The sequence below is a fragment of the Heloderma suspectum genome, chromosome 1 (genome assembly GCF_057233095.1).
Source record: "Heloderma suspectum isolate Gila_16-S chromosome 1, 16-S_ref, whole genome shotgun sequence".
Lineage (NCBI taxonomy): Eukaryota > Metazoa > Chordata > Lepidosauria > Squamata > Helodermatidae > Heloderma > Heloderma suspectum.
In genome coordinates, this window is record NC_139458.1 from 139,602,110 (window position 1) to 139,621,139 (window position 19,030).

Here is a 19,030-nt window from a genome sequence, read left to right on the forward strand (position 1 = left end):
GTGTGATTAAATAGATGAAAACTCACCTCTGTGGCTCTGTAACTGCGCAGCTGCAAAATGCGAAGTCAGTTTGGGGAAGGGACAGACGGCTCACAAGTGCAGGGAACCTGTAGCAAACAAAAAACATTGGAGCAAAACAATTCCTTGGAACTCCGCATTTTCCAGGCGAAAACCACAGATGCTGCGAAGTCGCGACTACATCATCTATCACAAGGGATCTCGATTCTCACCTGCCCCAGAGTAAAATCGGGTGTAGATGGGCCCCCAGATAATACTCCAATGCGCTTCTCATTCCATTGTCGTGAAGATCCTCCCCAGGTTGCCTCGGGGATCGCCTTATCCCTTATGTCCTTGCCTGATCACTGCAATCTTGTGGAGAAGCACTTTTAGTGGTGCCAAGTCTGTTTTATGGCCACCAAAAATAGAGCTTATAGTGTTGAAATACCTGCCCTGTGGGATTCACTTCCTGTGGATATTAGACAAGCCCCTTTTTACACAGGCTTTTCCTGAGGGGTAACCCAGCTCTTATCTTGTTGCTGATCATGAGATGGTTTGTAGTTTATACTGTGATTTTTATGCTGTTTACCACTTTGCAATTCTTTCATGAAGTAGTATACAAATTTGTGAAATGAATGACCCAAGTAGAAGAAGACTGAGAGTAAAGAGAAAAGACAGAGCAGGACAGAACTTTGAGGAACCCATACTGAAAGTGGCATGGAGAAAATAGCCTTTAACAGGAACAGTACCAGAATGATCCCAAAGGTCAGAATGAAACCAAGAAAGAACATGCCCACAAATATCTAAACTAAACAAAAAGAGAAGAACAGAATGATCGGTGGTAAATGTTGAAGGCAGATCAAGTAGAGGGAAAGAAAACTGACCATGAGGTTTGGCTAATAAAAGTTTGTTAATGGTCTAAGTAAGTGCTTCCCTCAAGTCATGTACCACACAAATCACAAACCCAATTCCATATCTTAAATGAGGAATGGTTTATTAAAGAAAATACAATAAGTAGTATTACAGAAAGTAAAACATATGATTCCACTAGCATTAATTAAAAATACATTGTCTGGATTCTTCTAGAGAGAAGAAGGAATGCAGAGTACAAAGGTTATAAAGTGGATTAGAAGTTCATTGATAAAATAATTTTTATTTTTATTTTTAAAAAAGGAAAAACACAACACAACAACAACACACATACAATGTTGTTGTTGTTCAGTCGTTAAGTCATGTCTGACTCTTCATGACCCCATGAACCATAGCATGCCAGGCCTTCCTGTCCTCCGCTCTCTCCCGGAGTCTGCTCAAGTTCATATTCATTGCATCCGTGATGCTATCTAGCCATCTCATTCTCTGCTGTCCCCTTCTCCTTTTGCCTTCAGTCTTTCCCAGCATCAGGGTCTTTTCCAGGGAGTTTTCTCTTCACATTAGGTGGCCAAAATATTTGAGCTTCAGCTTCAGTATCTGTCCTTCCAATGAGCAGTCGGGGTTGATTTCCTTTAGGACTGACTGATTTGACCTCCTTGCAGTCCAGGGGACTCGTAAGAGTCTTCTCCAGCACCACAGTTCGAAGGCATCAATTCTTCGGCATTCAGCCTTCGTTACAGTCCAGCTCTCACAGCCATATGTTGCTACTGGAAAAACCATAGCTTTGATTAGACAGACCTTTGTCGATGAGGTGATGTCTCTGCTTCTTACTATGCTGTCTAGGTTTGCCATAGCTTTCCTCCCAAGGAGCAAGCGTCTTTTAATTTCATGGCTACAGTCACCGTCTGCGGTGATCTTGGAGCCCAAGAAAATAAAATCTGTCACTGCTTCCATTTCTTCCCCTTCTATATGCCAGGAAGTGATGGGGCCAGATGCCATGATCTTCGTTTTTTTAATGTTGAGTTTCAAACCAGTTTTTGCACTCTCCACTTTCACCCTCAACAAGAGGCTCTTTAGATCCTCTTTGCTTTCTGCCATTAGGTGGTATCGTCTGCATATCTGAGGTTGTTGATAATTCTCCCAGCAATCTTAATTCTGACCTGTGATTCATCCAACCCGGCGTTTCTCATGATGTACTCTGCATATAAGTTAAATAAGCTGGGCGACAATATGCAGCCTTGTCGTACTCCTTTCCCTATTTTGAACCAATCGGTTGTTCCATGTCCAGTTCTTACTGTTGCTTCTTGACCCTCGTATAGGTTTCTCAGGAGACAGGTTAGGTGGTCTGGTACTCCCACCTCTTTAAGAATTTGCCACAGTTTGTTGTGATCCACACAATCAAAGGCTTTAGCATAGTCAATGAAGCAGAAATAGACGTTTTTCTGGAATTCTCTTGCTTTCTCCATCATCCAGTGAATATCGGCGATTTGATTTCTAGTTCCTCTGCCTCTTCGAAACCCAGTTTGTACTTCCGTTGTAGCAGAAATCAGAGTCAGAGAGACCACGGAGTGAAGGAAAAAGAGATTCTTCTTTATTTAACGCGCGGGCTTGAGGCTGGAATCGTTTCCAAAGAGCCAGAAGCCCCGAATCACAGTAATACATGACTTTTATAGATATGACAGCAGGCAGTTTCCCCCTCCCCTTCTCTCACTGTTTCTAACTGCGAGGTCTATGAAAATGGGTAATAGGGCATGATTAGCAAAGAATGAGACCTTGATATGTATCCAAGCAATATGCAAGCCAAGCAGAGGACTGGAACATGATATGCCAGTGTCAGAGAGACCCAGTCCTGTTAATAATTTGGGGACTTTCCACATTGCTGTTTTAGCTATCATATGCCAGCTCAGCAAGAACATATCTGATTTTTGACATGGCCGCTACCCTTAATGCATAATTTTATTACAATTATAGCATTTAATTACACAAGAAGTTGGCAAAGCGTAACACAGGATTACTATAGCACTTTTACTGTATATCTTGCTGAGCTATTAAAGCATAGCGGGCAGCTGTTTTAGTGGCCGAGGCAGTAAATTGATGTTTCAGGCAACGCATGAACCAGGGGATGCAGGAGCATAACAGCATTCCTACCACTATTACTGGCAATATCAGAACGAACAATGCTTTTAGCCATCTGAGGTCTGGAAGCCAAGAGGTCAACCAGTCAAGCCAATCATGTTTTCCTATTGTTATATCTGCCACTATATTACACAGATTATTGATCTGCATATTTACAGCGTTGCTGTTATCAGTTAAATTAAAACAACAAAGCTTCTGGTGTGACTCACAGCCCAGATGATGGAGAAGGAAAAGATAATCTATACCAGCTCTGTTTTCTAAAACGGCACCTCTTAGGTCACGTAATTCTTTATTTAATAATGACAGAGCTCGTGAGGTGGCATTTATGCTTTTGGCTAAGCTACAGGCTAACCTGTTAATCTCCAGACCATCAGCCAAGGCTAGGCCTGGCACTCCAACCAGAGATGCTGCTAATGCTAGTTTCTCTGAATCAGAGTACAGACTCACATGACTAGTACAGCTCTCAGTCAGCTGGAGCGCCCGGGGCTGTCGCTGGCGAATTTTCTCAGGCCACGGGGGAAGGACTGGTACCAGACAGCTAAGGCAACATAGGTGGTTATCAGACAAATTGGCAGGGATGAATGACCAGGTACGGGAACCACAGGTCCAAAACCATCCATGAGGCAGAAGTATATGTGCATAATTAAAGGATATGTTTTGAATTTCATTACAGTGGAAGGGGGGTCCAGGGATAGCTTTACATTTTCCAGAAGATTTTTGACAATTAATCATACGAGCACAAGTGGCATTTATACCAGCTACAATGGGAATGCATAAAGTAAATTCAGTAGGAGGCAGAGTTTTTGTAACTGCGCCCCAGTTTGCATTTTGGGAATAAGTCAAATTTATATGATAATGGCTCAACATAGTATCATTTTGAATCCCATCGGGATGCTTACAAACGGGTATTAAACAGGAACTAATAAGTCTATTGGCTGGTATATCTTCTGGCAAACAAAAATGCTTTACTCCAGTGATATTAGCTAAGTGAAGCCAATAATTATCGGCGAACCTTAAGGGCATACTTCCCTCTCCCAAAGCAGGCCCCCCTTTAGCGCACAATATTGAGGAGGTGCAACTTAACACTACTAACATCACAACATACATGTTTAATCTTCTTTGGGATCTGACCGTACGCAGGGCAGCCATTTACCCAGCAAGCTGCAGTAGGGTCTAGTCCCGCTCTTCAACTCTCCAGCTGCAGGTCTGACTGTACGCAGGGGGAACAATTTCCTGGTATGTCCCCAGTAAGGTCTAGCCTGAGTCTTCTTTTACTGCTTTTTCTTTTTCAATACAACTTTTAAAGGATTGTCAGGATTTCTGTTTGCAATCCACTCCCCCCCTTTTGCTCTCTTGACTCGTGTCCAATGTATCCAAGGTTTAACTCCAGCTACTTTTACAGCTGTAGGGGTGGAAAGTATAACAGTATTTGGTCCTTTCCATCTGGGAGTTAAAGGGTCATTTTTCCAATCTTTGACCCACACTTCGTCTCCCGGCTGGAAAGGATGGATTTCAGTAATAGGAATTGGGGGTCTATTTTCCAAAATATACCGACGCTGGGCTTGAAGAACTTTGCCTAGTGCCTGAACCTCTTGGGTTAAACTAACATTGGCCAATTCTTGCAGGTCTCCCTTTAATCCTACTAAAATTTGGAGAGGCCTGCCATACATTAATTCAAAGGGAGACAGACCAGTAGTTTTGTGTGGAGTGCATCGAATTCTGAACAGAGCTAAGGGCAGCATCTCTATCCATTTTCGCTGAGTTTCCTGACACACCTTGGCTAAGTGGGTCTTGAGGGTCCGATTCATCCTTTCCACTTGTCCAGAACTTTGCGGACGGTACGCACAATGGAGCTTCCACTGAATGCCTAATAAATGGTTAACTTCTTGCAACACCTTGTCAACAAATGCAGGGCCGTTATCGGATCCAATAAATAGGGGTAACCCGTGTCTCGGAATTATGTCTTTCATTAAGGCTTTTATAACTTCACGTGCTTTCTCAGTTCGGGTGGGATAGGCCTCTACCCATCTTGTATAAGAGCACACAAAAACTAATAGATAATGATAATGGCCTACCCTAGGCATTTCAGTAAAGTCAACAACTAGGGCTTCAAAAGGAAGAGTGCCAGGTTGCTGAATGCCAGGAGGGGGTCTCTTTCCTTGTCTGGGGTTATTTCTGGAGCATTCTACGCATCGCATAGATGCTAAATTGGCATAACTGTGTAGTTCATTGATGTAGACCTGCTTTTGTAGTAGTGCTGCCAGGGCACTTTTTCCCAGATGGGTAGCTTTATGTGCAGTCTGGACAATATTCCAAGCTAGCCGTTGTGGCACATAGATTCGTCCATCTGGCAGTTCCCACCACTTCTGGGCTATTTTCTTAGCTTGCAGGGTCTCAACAGCCATTTGATCTTCTTCCGGAGTGTAGGTTGGACGCACATCTGTCAAGTTAACTTGGAACAACGGGGCTTCCGAGATTGTCATCTCAATTTTTTCTCTATTGTGCTCGTCTCTGAGGGCACGTGATCTGCCCATCGATTGCCTTCTGCCACCTCACTTGTTCCCTTTTGATGCCCTCAGCAATGTATTACTGCCACACGTTTGGGGTGCCATACGACATCCAATAGAGCTGATATTTCTGTTATATTTTTGATACCTTGTCCGGTGGAGTTTATTAATCCTTTCTCACGGTACAATGCTCCATGGGCATGGAGGGTGGTGAAGGCATACTTAGAGTCCATATAAATATTGACCGTGAGTCCAGCAGCCAACATCAGGGCTTGAATTAGGGCAATTAATTCTGCCTTTTGGGCTGAAGTTCCCACAGACAGAGGATTGGCCTCGATAACCTTGTCTTTAGTTACTACTGCATAGCCGGCGTATCTTTTCCCATCTCGGACAAAACTGCTTCCATCAGTAAAGTAGGTGACGTCTGGGTGAGGCCAGGGGCTATCACGCAAGTCTGGACGACTGGAATAAACTTCATCCATAGTTTTGATGCAATCGTGCTCAGGCTGACCTCCTGGTTCTATTGGCAGCAGCGTGGCCGGATTTAAGTTGGATGACACTTCTAACTTGATACGCGGATTTTCACAGAGCATAGCTTGGTACTTGGTCATGCGCTCGTTGGTGAACCAATAATTTCCTTTATACTCCATTAGCGTGAGTACTGCATGTGGAACCCGGGCGGTTAGTTCTTGTCCCATTGACAACTTATCTGCCTCTTTAACCAGGAGGGCGGTTGTGGCAATGGCTCTCAGGCAAGCTGGCCAGCCTCTGGCAACTACATCTAACTGCTTGGATAAATATGCAACAGGTCTCTGCCATGATCCAAGTTGCTGTGTCATCACCCCTACAGCTACATTGTCTCGCTCATGGACATACAACAGGAAAGGCTTAGCCACATCAGGAAGTCCTAGAGCGGGCGCTTGGAGTAATGCTTTCTTGATATCTATGAAAGCTTGTTTTTGTGGCTCTCCCCACTGAAACAGAGCTGCCTCTGAACCTTTGGTAGCTTCATACAGAGGCTTACTCATTACAGCAAAGTTGGGAATCCAGATTCTACAAAACCCAGCAGCCCCAAGGAACTCCCGCACCTGCTTCCTAGTAGTTGGCTCTGGCAGGGCACACACAGTCTCTTTCCGTTCAGGACCCAATTCTCGCTGATGTTGAGATACTATGAACCCTAGATATCGTACCTGGGTTTTACAAAGTTGTGCCTTTTTCCGAGATACTTTATATCCTCGTTCCCACAGGAGTTGCAACAGTTCCTGGGTGCTTTGCCAGCATTCGAGTCTTGATGATGCTGCTAAGAGCAAATCATCAACGTACTGCAACAGAACTCTTTTCCCAGGTTCGGAATGAAAATTTTGGAGGTCTTGACTTAGGGCTGTCCCGAATAATGTGGGGGAGTTTTTGAAACCTTGGGGAAGACGGCCCCAGGTCAGTTGGGTCTTTCTCCCAGTCATTTGATCTTCCCATTGAAAGGCGAAGATAGCTTGGCTCTTAGGTGCCAGTCAGATACAGAAAAAGGCATCTTTTAAGTCCAAGGTAGTAAAGTGAGTAGCTTCAGATGGAATCAATCCCAACTAGGGGTGGAAGAAAGTCCCTTACCTGTCCTCGAAGGATGTTCGCGGTGGGGGGGAGGCGCTTCGCTGGTCCCCCCGCGAAGTTCAGACCGGGGGGGAGGCTTCCCGCCTCGGCCCGGCCGAAATTCAGGCCGGGGGGGAGGCTTCCCGCCTCGCCCTGGCCGAAATTCAGGCCGGGGAGGAGGCTTCCCGCCTCGCCCGGCCGCGAACGCGAAAGTTTTTTTAAAAAAAACGCCCCCTGATAGGTTACGTGACGATTCACGTAGCCTATCACGGCTAGATCTGCAAAGTCAGCCGTGATAGGCTACGTCAATCATCACGTAGCCTATCACGGGTGACTTTAAAAAAAAAAAAAGCGCGTACGCTAATGGCGGCCCCCATAGGGAGCTGCCATTTGCGTTCCTTATTTAGTCGCTGTAGTCTACGTAAATGTTTACGTAGACTACGGCAAAAATAAGGGCAACGCAAATAGCATTGCCCTTATTTTCGCCGTAGTCTACGTAAATCTTTACGTAGACTACAGCGACCAAATAAGGAACGGGAATGGCGGCTCCCTATGGGGGCCACTATTATCCGTACACACTTTTTTTTTTTTTTAAGTCACCCGTGATAGGCTATGTGACGATTCACGTAGCCTATCACGGCTGACTTTGCAAATCTAGCCATGATAGGCTACGTGAATCGTCACGTAGCCTATCAGGGGGCGTTTTTTTTTTCTTTCATTGCAATGGCGGCGGCGGCAGCCGGTTGAAAGACCGGCTGCCGCTCCCGCCCCGCTCGAACACCCGCCAAACCGCCGGCCGGACCCACCGCCAGGAGGGACATTCGGCGAAGGTAAGTCCCGTCCCGGGGGTGGTGCGGGGGGCGGAGGGGTGCAGAGGATTTCTCCCCGAAACTTGTTCGGGGGGCCGAACACGTTGGCGCTCGGCCCCCCAAAGTTTCGGGGAGAAATTCTCCGCCAACCCTAATCCCAACAAGACATAGGGGTTCGGGACCACCGGATGTATCGTCACGGTTGCTTGGTTGACCAGTCTGAGATCTTGCACTGGACGGTAATCTTCTGTGCTGCCGGGTTTCTTGATTGGCAGAAGGGGGGTATTCCATGGAGACTGACATTCTCGAAGGATACCATATTGTAACAGATGGTTTAGGTGCTTCTGAATTCCTAGCACCGCTCGGCGCGGCAGTGGATACTGACGTACGTGCACTGGTATTGCTGCTGGTTTTAATTCAACTACAACAGGGGGCACACATCTTGCCATTCCTGGCGGATTATCTTCAGCCCACACTCCAGGCACATGGAAAGCCTGCCATGGCTCTTCATCAAGTACTGGCATGGTCCAATGTAGCCTCCACTCCTCTTCCTGTGGATATGTGAGTGACAGGAGCTTGCCTTCCTGGGGCCTGCGGAAGGCGACAGCCGTTGTTCCATCTTCTTCAAAGGATATTTGGGCCCTCAGCTTTGACAACAAATCACGTCCCAACAATGGCATAGGGTATTCAGGTAAATATAAAAACTGATGTTCTACTATGTGGCTCCCAAGCCGACAAGTCCGTTGCTGCAGCAGATGCTTTTCTTCTACTGCACCAGTTGCCCCAATCACCCGCACTTTTTGATGGGTGAGGGGAGCAACGGGGTAGGTCACCACTGATGACGCTGCTCCAGTGTCAATCATGAAATCAATATTTTGGCCCGCCACAGTGGCAGTGACCATGGGCTCCCCGGGGCCAAGATTAAAGGGGCCCGGTCTGTCCTATTCGAGACTTTCGTTTGCGGCCATTCCCGTAAAGGGATTCACTTCGTAATTTCCAGTTGATTCTCTTTGCATTTGCCAGTTATTCGGTTGCCAGCATGGCTGTCCCCTCCCTCGTCCGTGGTAGCCCCCTCGATTTTCCGCCTGGTACGTCGGATTGGTTCCATTTGGACACTCACGCCACCAATGCCCATCTTGTCCACATTGGGCGCACTGATTCCTTCTCAAAAATTCTCTTCTTCCTGCTCTCCCCTTTCCTCGTCCGCGTCCTCTTTGCTCTCTGCCCGGTCCTCCATCTTGCGGACCTACTAGTGCTGCAGCAAGCAGTTCCGCTTTTTTCACCATTCTCTTCTCCTTCTCTTTCTTTTCTTCTTGATCCCTGTTTACGTACACCTTCTGAGCGACTTCTAATAATTCCGTCAAATTCTTCCCAGCAAAACCATTCAACTTTTGTAGCTTTCTTCGAATATCTTTATAACTCTGAGTTACAAAGGCCATATTAATCACTTTCATATTTTCTTGGGCTTCTGTGTCGAGAGGGGTGTACTGGCGATATGCATCCAGGAGACGTTCTAAATATTCTCCAGGTGTTTCGGTCGCTCCTTGCAGCACTTCAGAGACTTTTGTCATATTAATAGACTTTTTCATTCCTGCTCTCATAGCTTGTAACAGCAAGGTTTGGTACTGAGTGATGCGTTCTAACCCTGCCGATAGGTTGGGATCCCAATGGGGATTTTCTAAGGGCACTCTCTCTCTCATCCATCCTTGGGGATTTACATAATTTTCTGGGGCTCTTTCTAGGGCGATTTGTTCCATTTGTTGATGGATTCGTCGCCTTTCCTCAGTGGTGAATAACATCAAAAGCAACTGTTGGCAATCTTGCCAGTTAGGCATATGCGAGGCCATAATGCTGGAGCATAGTTCCACTAGCTCATTAGGCTTTGTGGTATATGAAGCATAATGGGTCTTCCAATTTAGCAAGTCTGAAGTTGTAAAGGGTGCATAAGTGTAGGCTTGGATGGGGATATAATGCTCTGCCGCCTCGGGATCTGGGTTGTGCACCGTCTGAGTTATCTGCCTCAGAGGAAGCAGAGGCTGGGCTTCACTCCCTGACTGCTGAGCCGTAGACGGGCTCAACCCCTCTTCCTTTTGTGAGCACATCTCTGTAAGGGCCGCTGCTGATCTTACTACCTCTTCTATCCAACTCCTCAATTCTGCAGTCTCTTTTATTAATGCTGACTGAGGTGTAAGAGGGGAATCTCCCGATCCTGTAGAGATGGAAGCCTCAGCAGGCAATATCTGAGAGTTGAGGACCGTAGCTGAAATCGGCGAATTACTGCCTGTGGGGCTTGAAACTGATGGCGTCAATTCCAAGTCGAGGCGTGGGGCAGTGCCTCCGGAAGGGGAGGATGGCAGGGGCTCAGGATTTCGACGAGGCGGTCTTACAGTAACATGGGCCCAGGGTGGAAGCGGGGCATAAGCGGGTGGAAACTCCATTAGCTCTGCCAGATCTTCACCCGGGGCTTCTAACACTGGCTGTAGTTTCTTGGCCAATTTTTCTTTTCTGAGCACCAAAACTTTTGCTTGGGATTCTAGGCATTTCTTTAGCCACGGAGGAGAAACACGGACTATGGAATCCCACGAGTCTATGTAGGGAAATTGATCAGGGTGCCCAGGGTTCCCAACTATGATGGCATATGCACGACTGATTTTGCTGGGCTCCAAAGAGCCTCCAGTAGGCCATCCTACACCAAAAGATGGCCACTCTATTTCACATAAAGTTCGCAACCGTTGAGGATTCATGGGGGGGGTCCCCAGAATCTCCACTAAAACCTTTCTTAAAATTTGCTAACATACATCCCAAGGGGGTGCAAGGTTTGCTTCCCCCGCCACCCATAGCCTCCCTCCTAAATTGAAGACAGACACAATTAGGGAATGGGATTGGTCAGTGAGTAAGGGGTCTCACTGGCCGACACAAGAGGATTTTACTCACCACGCACTTTGCTACTGGCCTGGGCACCCGGACGGTCAACGGTATGCTTCAGAAACTGCAGTAGCCACTCACACAATCATCATTCTCTCCACTGCATCCATATGTCCCTGCCACCCACTTTTCCCACTTTTTTACCAGAGCGGAAAACGGCTTCCCCAGCTTCCTCAGCTTCCTACTGAGTACGGGCGTGCTAGGTACTGGCGCCCACTCGGGGGTGTGATCAGGCCCCCCTTCTACCCGCAAGGAGTAGGTTCTTTTGTATACGTATACCACCAACACTGACCTTTTTCATAAGGCGGGGCCCTCTTTTTTTCTGCCCAGTGGCCTTTCTCCCTAAAGGCGGGGCCCTCTTTTTCCCATATACTTGCCTTACTCCTGAAGGCTTCCAATGTGGGTTTCAACTCAATTGCAGCTGCGATACAGGCAGGGCTCAAGTTCCTTCCTCCGCTTCCCAAGGTTCTCTTGCTGCTCGCTACCGTTCGGGCGGTCCCAGCTCAGGCTGTCTACCGTTCATCCAACAAAAACATTGGTGGCGCCAAGAAAGGGAGGCATGCGCCGAGCCCGTCTTCCCGGTGCGGCGATCAAGAGCAGGCAACTGCCACCTGTCTGGCTCAGAGCCTGCCACATCCAAGTCACGGCACCATTTATGTAGCAGAAATCAGAGTCAGAGAGACCACGGAGTGAAGGAAAAAGAGATTCTTCTTTATTTAACGCGCGGGCTTGAGGCTGGAATCGTTTCCAAAGAGCCAGAAGCCCCGAATCACAGTAATACATGACTTTTATAGATATGACAGCAGGCAGTTTCCCCCTCCCCTTCTCTCACTGTTTCTAACTGCGAGGTCTATGAAAATGGGTAATAGGGCATGATTAGCAAAGAATGAGACCTTGATATGTATCCAAGCAATATGCAAGCCAAGCAGAGGACTGGAACATGATATGCCAGTGTCAGAGAGACCCAGTCCTGTTAATAATTTGGGGAATTTCCACATTGCTGTTTTAGCTATCATATGCCAGCTCAGCAAGAACATATCTGATTTTTGACATGGCTGCTACACCGTAGTTCTCGGTACACATACTGCTGAAACCTAGCTTGTAGGATTTTGAGCATATCATTGCTGGCATGTGAAATGAGCGCAATTGTGCGGTAGTTTGAACACTCTTTGGCATTGCCCTTCTTTGGAACTGGAATGTAAACTGACCTTTTCCAGTCTTGTGGCCACTGTTGAGTGTTCCAAATGTGTTGGCATATTGAGTGCAGCACTTTAACAGCATCATCTTTTAGGATTTTAAATAGCTCAGCTGGAATACTGTCATCTCCACTACACTAAAATATCTCTTAAGATTGTAAGATATCTACCTTTGGCTTCCCTTACACAACAAATACTTCTTCTTCTCTAGTTCTTATCTTAGTTGTATATCATACATTGAGTTCACAGACATTTCTCTCCTAATTTTAACAACACCAACAAAAGAGAATTAACCATCTCAAAGTTCAAAATCCACATACATAGATATCATTTTTCTCTATTGCTTGTACAAATTCTATAAAAGGTTTCTAGTCTAACATAAATTTAGTTGTTGATCCTTCTTTAATTATAATAGTAAGTTTTGCCATCTCTGCCAGCTCCATCATTTTCATGATCTACTCACTCACAGTTGGTATTGTTTCATTCTTCCACTTTTGTGCATACAATAACCTTGCAGCCGTTGTCATGTAGAGAAAGAAGGTTCCCCCATTCTCTTTTATGTGTTTATCTGTTAGTCCCAATAAAAAAGTTTCTGGCTTTAATTCTATAGTAGACTTTAATATTCTTTTGAGCTAAAGACTATTCATTTCCAAAATGTTTTAGCTTTTTTACACATCCATCATAAATGATAAAACATTCCCTCTTGATCTTCACATTTCCAACATTTTCCAGAAACTTTAAATTTTAGACCATTTAAACAGTGACATATACCATCTATACATCATCTTATAAAAATTCTCTTTAAGACTTGTACATAAAGTAAATTTTAAATCTTTTCACCCCATACTTTCCCACTCTTCCATTGATATATTAGGACCAACATTTTGTGCCCATTTTATCATACAATCTTTTACTTGTTCATCATCTGTCTCATACCTTAACAGTAATTTATACAGTTTAGCAATAACATGTTCATCATTTGTACACAGTGCTGTTTCAAACTCAGATTCTGTTTGTTCAAATCCACCATTTTTCTCATCTATTTTAAACCTTTCTTTAATTTGCAAATATGAAAACCACTGGCATACATGACCTTCTTCCAATAAGCTTTCCCTCAATTTTAACTTATATTCCCCTTGTGACAGTTCCAGTAAATCATTGTATCTTATCCATTTGTGCATGCTATCTAATTCTCTTCTATGCATTGCTTCTTGTGAAGATGTCCAACGTGGTATTTTTTTATAGAACCTTAATTTATATTTATTCCAAATTCTTAATACAGCCCTTCTTATATAGTGATTATTAAAATCTACATTCACTTTTGTTTTATCATACCACAAATAACCATGCCACCCGTATCTCAATTCATGTCCTTCTAGTTCTAAAAGTCTTCTATTTTTCAGCGTCACCCATTCCTTCATCTACCTCAAGCAGCAGGCAGAAAAATAGGTTCTAAAATCTGGTAATCCCAAGCCACCTCTTTCCTTTTCATCTTGTAAGATTTTTATTTTAACTCTTGGGTTTTTTTGCTTGCCATATAAACTTCGTTATATCTCTCTGCCGCTGCTTAAAAGGTAAATCTGATGTAATAATGGGTATCATTTGAAACTAAAATAACCTTCTAGGTAATACATTCATTTTGATCGTTGCAATTCTTCCCAAAAGTTATAGTTGTAATTTTTCCCATTTTAATAGATCTTGTTTAATTTCATTCCACACTTTAACATAGTTATTTTGAAAAAGCATACAATTCATATTTGTCAAAAAGACTCCCAAATATTTTACTTTCTTTTCAGTTTGGAAGCCAGTCTTATCCATCAATTTTTTTTTTCTTGAACATTCATATTCTTTGTTAAAAATTTTGTTTTCTGTTTATTAACTTTGAACCCTGCCACTGCTCCAAATTCTTTTAATTTTTTCATTAAAATTTCAATTCCCTTTAAATGTTCTTCCAACATAAACACCAAGTCATCTGCAAAAGCCCTCAGCTTATATTTCTCCTTTTTAATCTTTATTCCTGTAATTCGATCATCTTGTCTTATATCTCTGTTCAACAATTCTAAAACCAATATAAACAGTAGCAGTGACAGTGGGCAACTTTGTCTTGTTCCTCTTTGTATCTCACAAGGTTTAGTCAAATCCCCATTTATAATTATTTGAGCCTTTTTATCGGTATATACCGATTTCACCTATTTTATAAAGTTTTCTCCAAAGTCCAGTTCTTCTAAAGTCTTAATTAAAAATTTCCAGTTGAGTTTATCAAATGCTTTCTCTGCATCTAAAAAGATCAGAGCTGCTTGTTTTGCTGGGTGTTTTTTCCAAATATTCCACCACATTCAAGACTGTTCTTACATTATCTTTCATCTGTTTTGTTGGTAAGAAACCACTTTGGTCATATACAAACTCCTGCAATATTTTCTTGAGCCTTTCTGCCAAAATTGTTGCAAATATCTTATAGTCATTGTTTAATAATGTGATTGGTCTGTAGTTTTTTGTTGAGGTTAAATCCTGTCCTTCTTTAGGTTTTAATGTTATATATGCTGTTTAGGTTTTAATGTTATATATGCTGTTTTCATGGATCACTGCCTTGTTGTGGCGAAGGGGCTTGCGTAACTCAGTGAAGCCATAAGCTATGCCATGCAGGGCCACCCAAGATGGACAGGTCATGGCAGAGAGTTCTGACAAAATGTGGTCCACTGGAGAAGGAAATGGCAACCCACTCCAGTATTCTTGCCAAGAAAACCCCATGGAACCTATCACAAGGCTAAAAGATATGACGCCGGAAGATGAGCCCCTCAGGTCGGAAGGTGTCCAATATGCTACTGGGGAAGAGCAGAGGGTATTTCCAAGTAGCGCCAGAAAGAGTGAAGCGGCTGGGCCAAACCCGAAAGGACACTCAGCTGTGGATGTGTCTGGCGGTGAAAAGAAAATCTGATGCTGTAAAGAACAATATTGTTTAGGAACCTGGAATGTCAGATCAATGAATCAAGGTAAGCTGGAGGTGGTCAAACATGAGATGGCAAGATTGAACATCGACATCTTGGGAATCAGCGAACTAAAATGGACAGGCATGGGCGAATTTAATTCAGGTGACCATCATATCTACTATTGTGGGCAAGAATCCCTTAGAAGAAATGGAGTAGCACTCATAGTCAACAAAAGGGTGGGAAAAGCAGTACTGGGATACAATCTTAAAAACGATAGAATGATCTCAGTACGAATCCAAGGCAAACCATTCAACATCACAGTAATTCAAGTCTATGCCCCAACCACTGAGGCCGAAGAAGCTGAGGTTGATCGGTTCTATGAAGACCTACAACACCTTCTAGAACTAACACCAAAAAAAGATGTCCTCTTCATCATAGGGGATTGGAATGCTAAAGTAGGAAGTCAAGAAATCACCGGGATAACAGGCAGGCATGGCCTTGGTGTACAAAATGAAGCAGGACAAAAGCTAATAGAGTTTTGCCAAGAGAACACGCTGATCATAGCAAACACTCTTTTCCAACAGCACAAGAGGCGACTCTACACATGGACATCACCAGATGGTCAATATCGAAATCAGATTGATTATGTCCTTTGCAGCCAAAGATGGAGAAGCTCCATACAGTCAGTAAAAACAAGACCTGGAGCTGACTGTGGCTCAGATCATGAGCTGCTTCTTGCAAAATTTCGGCTTAAATTGAAGAACGTCGGGAAAACCACTAAACCTTTCAGGTATGACCTAAATCATATCCCTGATGAATATACAGTGGAGGTGAGGAATAGATTTCAGGGATTAGACCTGATAGACAGAGTGCCTGAGGAACTATGGACGGAGGTCCGTAACATTGTTCAGGAGGCAGCAACGAAATCCGTCCCAAAGAAAAAGAAATGCAAGAAAGCCAAGTGGCTGTCTGATGAGGCTTTACAAGTAGCTCACGAAAGAAGGGAAGCGAAAAGCAAAGGAGAAAGGGGAAGATATACCCAACTGAATGCAGAGTTCCAGAGAATAGCAAGGAGAGACAAGAAGGCCTTCTTAAATGAACAATGCAAAGAAATGGAGGAAAACAACAGAATGGGAAAGACTAGAGATCTCTTCAAGAAAATTGGAGATCTCAAGGGAACGTTTTGTGCAAAGACGGGCATGATAAAGGACAAAGAAGGCAGGGACCTAACAGAAGCAGATGAGATTAAGAAGAGGTGGCAAGAATACACAGAAGAACTATACAGGAAAGATCTGAATGTCCCTGATAGCCATGATAGTGCGGTCACTGAACTTGAGCCGGACATCCTCGAGAGTGAAGTCAAGTGGGCCTTAGGAAGCATTAGTAACAACAAAGCTAGCGGAGATGACAGTATTCCAGCCGAGCTATTTAAAATCCTAAAAGGTGATGCTGTTAAAGTGCTGCATTCAATATGCATTCAACAAATCTGGAACACTCAACAGTGGCCAAAAGACTGGAAAAGGTCAGTTTACATTCCAATTCCAAAGAAGGGCAACGCCAAAGAGTGTTCAAACTACCGCACAATTGCGCTCATTTCACATGCCAGCAAGGTGATGCTCAAAATCCTACAAGCTAGGCTTCAGCAGTATGCGAACCGAGAACTACCGGAAGTACAAGCTGGGTTTCGAAGAGGCAGAGGAACTAGAGATCAAATCGCCAACATTCGCTGCATCATGGAGAAAGCAAGAGAATTCCGGAAAAACGTCTATTTCTGCTTCATTGACTACGCTAAAGCCTTTGATTGTGTGGATCACAACAAACTGTGGCAAATTCTTAAAGTGATGGGAGTACCAGACCACCTTACCTGTCTCCTGAGAAACCTGTACGAGGGTCAAGAAGCAACAGTAAGAACCAGAGATGGAACAACCGATTGGTTCAAAATTGGGAAAGGAGTACGACAAGGCTGCATATTGTCACCCTGCTTATTTAACTTATATGCAGAGTACATCATGAGAAATGCCGGGTTGGATGAACCACAGGTCGGAATTAAGATTGCCGGGAGAATTATCAACAACCTCCGATATGCAGACGATACCACCCTAATGGCAGAAAGCGAAGAGGATCTCAAGAGCCTCTTGTTGAGGGTGAAAGAGGAGAGTGCAAAAGCTGGTTTGAAACTCAACATTAAAAAAACTAAGATCATGTCATCTGGCCCTATCACTTCCTGGCATATAGAAGGGGAAGAAATGGAAGCAGTGACAGATTTTACTTTCTTGGGCTCCAAGATCACCGCAGACGGTGACTGTAGCCATGAAATTAAAAGACGCTTGCTCCTTGGGAGGAAAGCTATGGCAAACCTAGACAGTATAGTAAGAAGCAGAGACATCACCTTGCCGACAAAGGTCCGTCTAATCAAAGCTATGGTTTTCCCAGTAGTAATGTATGGCTGTGAGAGCTGGACTATAAGGAAGGCTGAGCGGCGAAGAATTGATGCTTTCGAACTGTGGTGCTGGAGAAGACTCTTACGAGTCCCCTGGACTGCAAGGAGGTCAAATCAGTCCATCCTAAAGGAAATCAACCCTGACTGCTCATTGGAAGGACAGATAATGAAGCTGAAGCTCCAATATTTTGGCCACCTAATGCGAAGAGAAAACTCCCTGGAAAAGACCCTGATGCTGGGAAAGACTGAAGGCAAAAGGAGAAGGGGACAGCAGAGGATGAGATGGCTAGATAGCATCACGGATGCAATTAATATGAACTTGAGCACGCTCCGGGAGAGAGCGCAGGACAGGAAGGCCTGGCGTGCTATGGTCCATGGGGTCACGAAGAGTCGGACACGACTGAACGACTGAACAACAACAACAACATGCTGTTTTCCATGTTTCTGGTATCTCCCCCTTTTCTAAAATACTGTTCATCATATTTTTCAATGGTTGTAAAATTTCTTCTTCACACCTCTTATAATATAATCCTGATATTCCATCTGGTCCTGGAGTTTTTCCCAATTTAATTTTTTTATTGCTTCCCCATTTCATTTACTGTTATTGGGCCATTCATCATTTGTTTTTGTTCCTTAGTAATTTTTGGTAAATTTTGTTTATGAATATATTTATCCATTAATTCTGGGGAGATATCGTGTCCTTTATACAAATTTGAATAATATTGATAAAAGGCTTTCTGAATTGCCACATTATTGGTTAATTCTAATCCACTTTCACTTATTTTCACAATTGTTTTCTTTTCTTTTTCCTTTCTGAGTTTATAGGCCAACCATCTTCCTGGTTTATTAGCAAATTCAAAATTTCTTTGTTTTACAAAGTTTAAATTTTTTTGCATATCCTGAACTGTTAACATCAACAATTGTTGTTGGAGTGATTTAATCTGTCGGAGGACATTTGCCTTTCCTGTTTTTTTCTTTAGGAATTCTTCTTTCTCCTTTATCTGTTTTAGAATATTTTGTACCTTCTCTTCTCTTTTCTTTTTCAGTTGTGTGTTTTGTTGTATAAAATAACCTCTCATATAGGCCTTACTTGCATCCCATACTGTTCGGATATTTGTTCCCTTATCCAGATTCAATTCAAAAAATTATCTCAATTTCTTTTTAGTGTCATCCACAATACTTTTATTTTGAAATATCATTTCATTCAATCTCCATCTAAAAGTAATGCTTCTTTTCACATATGACATAGATATAGGGTTATGGTCTGAAAATGATCTTGGTAGAACTTGTATTTTGCCAATATTTGTAGCAAGCTCTTTAGCTGTCAAAAACATATCAATCCTTGAAAAAGATTTGTCTTTCTAAAAAATATGTATATTCTTTTGAGTTTCCATTTTTATCTCTCCATCCATAAAGCCAAATTGTCCATCAATTAAAAAAAAAACTTTTAGATAATTTCCCTTGATTACTCTTTATTTTTGCTCTGATTTTCTATCAATTTGAGGTGCAATCACCCCATTCCAATCTCCCATTAAACACCAACTGCCAAAAGTGAGATCCACGAGTTTGGATAAGAGATCCTCATAAAATTCCGCTTTGTGGTCATTAGATGCATAAACCCCTAAAATCAACATTGATA

At 43.5% G+C, this 19,030-nt stretch overlaps 2 protein-coding genes across 2 annotated transcripts; both read right to left on the reverse strand.

The window, feature by feature from the left end:
• Nucleotides 1-5,482: 5,482 nt before the first annotated feature.
• Nucleotides 5,483-9,038, reverse strand: LOC146358119 (uncharacterized). Its single transcript, XM_084858151.1, is given in 3 exon segments — nucleotides 5,483-7,090; nucleotides 8,071-8,839; nucleotides 8,890-9,038. Coding segments are annotated over 3 exon segments (2,526 nt in total).
• Nucleotides 9,039-9,068: 30 nt separating this feature from the next.
• LOC146358120 (uncharacterized) lies at nucleotides 9,069-10,005 on the reverse strand. Its single transcript, XM_084858277.1, has 2 exons — nucleotides 9,232-10,005; nucleotides 9,069-9,149 (listed from the first exon to the last, which is right to left on the reverse strand). Exons 1-2 carry the CDS (start codon nucleotides 10,003-10,005, stop codon nucleotides 9,069-9,071), a joined length of 855 nt encoding a protein of 284 aa, XP_084714403.1.
• Nucleotides 10,006-19,030: the final 9,025 nt, after the last annotated feature.